Genomic DNA, 2,500 nt, shown 5'->3' on the forward strand with positions numbered 1-2,500 from the left:
GTCAAATGTGTTGGTTGTAAGTCGCTTTGGAATAAGGCGTCTGAGACGCTGCTGCCTCCAACTCACCAAGCAGCTGTGTGTGTGTGTGTGTGCGTGTGTGTGTACAGTAGCTACACACCTGGGCAGATGTAGGGCTGGGCCCCCATAGCAGCGATGGCGCTCCGGCTCATGTTCAGGGCCCTCACCTCCGTCACCACGGCCCCCCCCTCCCCCTTCCTCCCCCCCTCCGTGGGGGGTCCGTCCGGGGAGCCTCCCTTCCCCCCCGGGCCCTGGCCCCCCTGGCCCCCCTGGTTCCCCTGGCTGGGGCTGCGGTGGAGGGCCAAGGGCTGGATGGAGACGGGGGTCTGGGTGGGGGCGGGGGTCTGCTTCAGGCTCAGGGCCTGGAGGGTCTGTGAGGAGGACGACGTCGCCCCCTGCTGGCGGCTGAGAGCCAGATTCTGGACCTGAGGAGACAGAGAGGTCGGAGGTCAGGGAGGTGGGGGGCTTGAGCAGAGGTCAGAGGTGCTGGGGGGGGGGGGGGGAGTGATAGGACCAGACAGACACCCTCTGACTGTTTCAACAGAAACCTGAAAAACATGTTCAACTGTTAGATCATCGTTCATTCAGCATCTCAGACATCTCTGCTTTCCTGTGCGTTTCGTTATCTTGTGATGCCCCATAGTGGAATGACGAGGTACTACAACCACTGCAGTGTATAATACGGAACGGTATTATGTATGTAGTACACAGGAACAGTGTACTACATGTTGATACCATTCAGCATTCCATTCCATGCATTACAATGAGCCTGTCACTCTGCCTCCCCCAGCCTCCCCTGGTGTTCTACCTCCCCCAGCCTCCCCTGGGGTTCTACCTCCCCCAGCCTCCCCAGGTGTTCTACCTCCACCAGCCTCCCCTGGTGTTCTACCTCCCCCAGCCTCCCCTGGTGTTCTACCTCCACCAGCCTCCCCTGGTGTTCTACCTCCACCAGCCTCCCCTGGTCTAGATGTAAGATGTGCCATGAACGTAGAGTTAATACGTGTTCACGCCAAAGGTGAAGGAAGTCGCCCAGATCGTCAACATTCCACAGTGACGCCAGGGTGACATCATCAATGACGATGCTTCATGTTGTTGCTAGGTAACCACCAGATAAACCCCTGGCCCTCTGGGTGGAGAGTGATTGAGTTAAGGAGGATTTTTAAGTTTAAGAGATGATGTCATCAAACCTGTCCTGCAGACCCTAGTGTTATCACAATTAGATTACTGTGGAACTATTAAAACAAATCTAGGGAGACTCAGCTGGCCCTGTAGAGCACAATGAGAGCAAATATCAACGACATGCGTGACCGACTCTTCTGGCTAAAAGTTGATAAGAGGTTAAAAACACCACTTCTCTCATTTGTAGAAAAAAAGATATCTGTCTGTTTGTTTCTTACACTTAGCTCTGATGCACACACATACCCCACCAGACATTCTACTTTTACTAGCTATTAAGTAAAAAAAAAATCAAAACTATCACATACAGTACATGCTCTCAAACTGGTTTCTTGAACATGACAATGAGTTCACTGTACTCAGACGGCCTCCACAGTCACCAGATCTCAATCCAATAGAGCACCTTTGGGATGTGGTGGAACGGGAGATTCGCATCATTGAAGGTACAGCCAACAAATCTGCAGCCACTGCGTAATGCGATAATGTCCAATGACCAATGTTTCCAGTACCTTGTTGAATCTATGCCATGAAGAATTAAGGGAATTCTGAAGGTGAAAGGGGGTCCAACCCTGGCCAGTGAGTGTATATACAGTTGGGTCTGGAAATATTATAATTGATAATAATTAATCATATTTTAATAATTCGTATTTAATTATTCTTTTCATAATTTTGTCTCTGTACGCCACCACAATGGATTTGAAATGAAAGAGATGCAATTGACGTGCAGACCTTAAGGGGTTGAACAAAAATATTGTATTAAACGTTTAGGAATCGTTGTGCGTTCACAGCAACAGTTTCCAAATGCAAATGCCACACTTAAATGCTACTCAGACCTTTTACCTGCTTAACTGATAAAGAAATAACAAAAGAATAGCCCAGATCTGTCCATGAAACAGCTGTTGATTCAACTGTCCAATTGCTTTTATTATTTTTTTGCATATTAAAGAGCTGTAATTTCGAAATCCTTCCTCCGATGTGGATGTGAATACCCTCAAATTAAAGCTGTGAGTCTGCACTCAGAGGCTAATATTATAGGGTAGGGTATATAATAAGGGTTATATAACTGTAACTTGAATATGTTTTGGTAAACAGGTAATATAACAAAAATTCTGTCTGTGTCGAAATATATATGGACCTAACTGTATATGTTTGTGTGTGTGTGGGTGTGTGGGTGTGTGTGTGTGGATGTGCGTGTATATATGTGTCTGTGTCTGTGTGGGTGTGGGTGTGGGTGTGGGAGTGTGGGTGTGGGTGTGGGTGTGGGTATGGGTGTGTGTGTGTGTGTGGGTGTGTGTGTGGGTGGGGG

The 2,500-nt window shown here is 48.4% G+C and overlaps 1 protein-coding gene across 1 annotated transcript in view; it reads right to left on the minus strand.

Annotated features, from left to right (window-relative positions):
- The window catches only part of LOC308170948 (polyhomeotic-like protein 2), a gene marked incomplete at both ends in the record, with an annotated part of 56,984 nt that overhangs the window by 12,755 nt on the left and 41,729 nt on the right, over positions 1–2,500 (minus strand). The window contains one exon of the mRNA XM_080545802.1: positions 119–443. Within this exon, the coding sequence (XP_080401928.1) occupies positions 119–443 (325 nt within the window). The remainder of the gene's footprint in view (positions 1–118; positions 444–2,500) is intronic.

The sequence above is a fragment of the Nansenia antarctica genome (genome assembly GCF_963989245.1).
Source record: "Nansenia antarctica genome assembly, chromosome: 15".
In the NCBI taxonomy this organism is placed as follows: Eukaryota; Metazoa; Chordata; class Actinopteri; order Argentiniformes; family Microstomatidae; genus Nansenia; species Nansenia antarctica.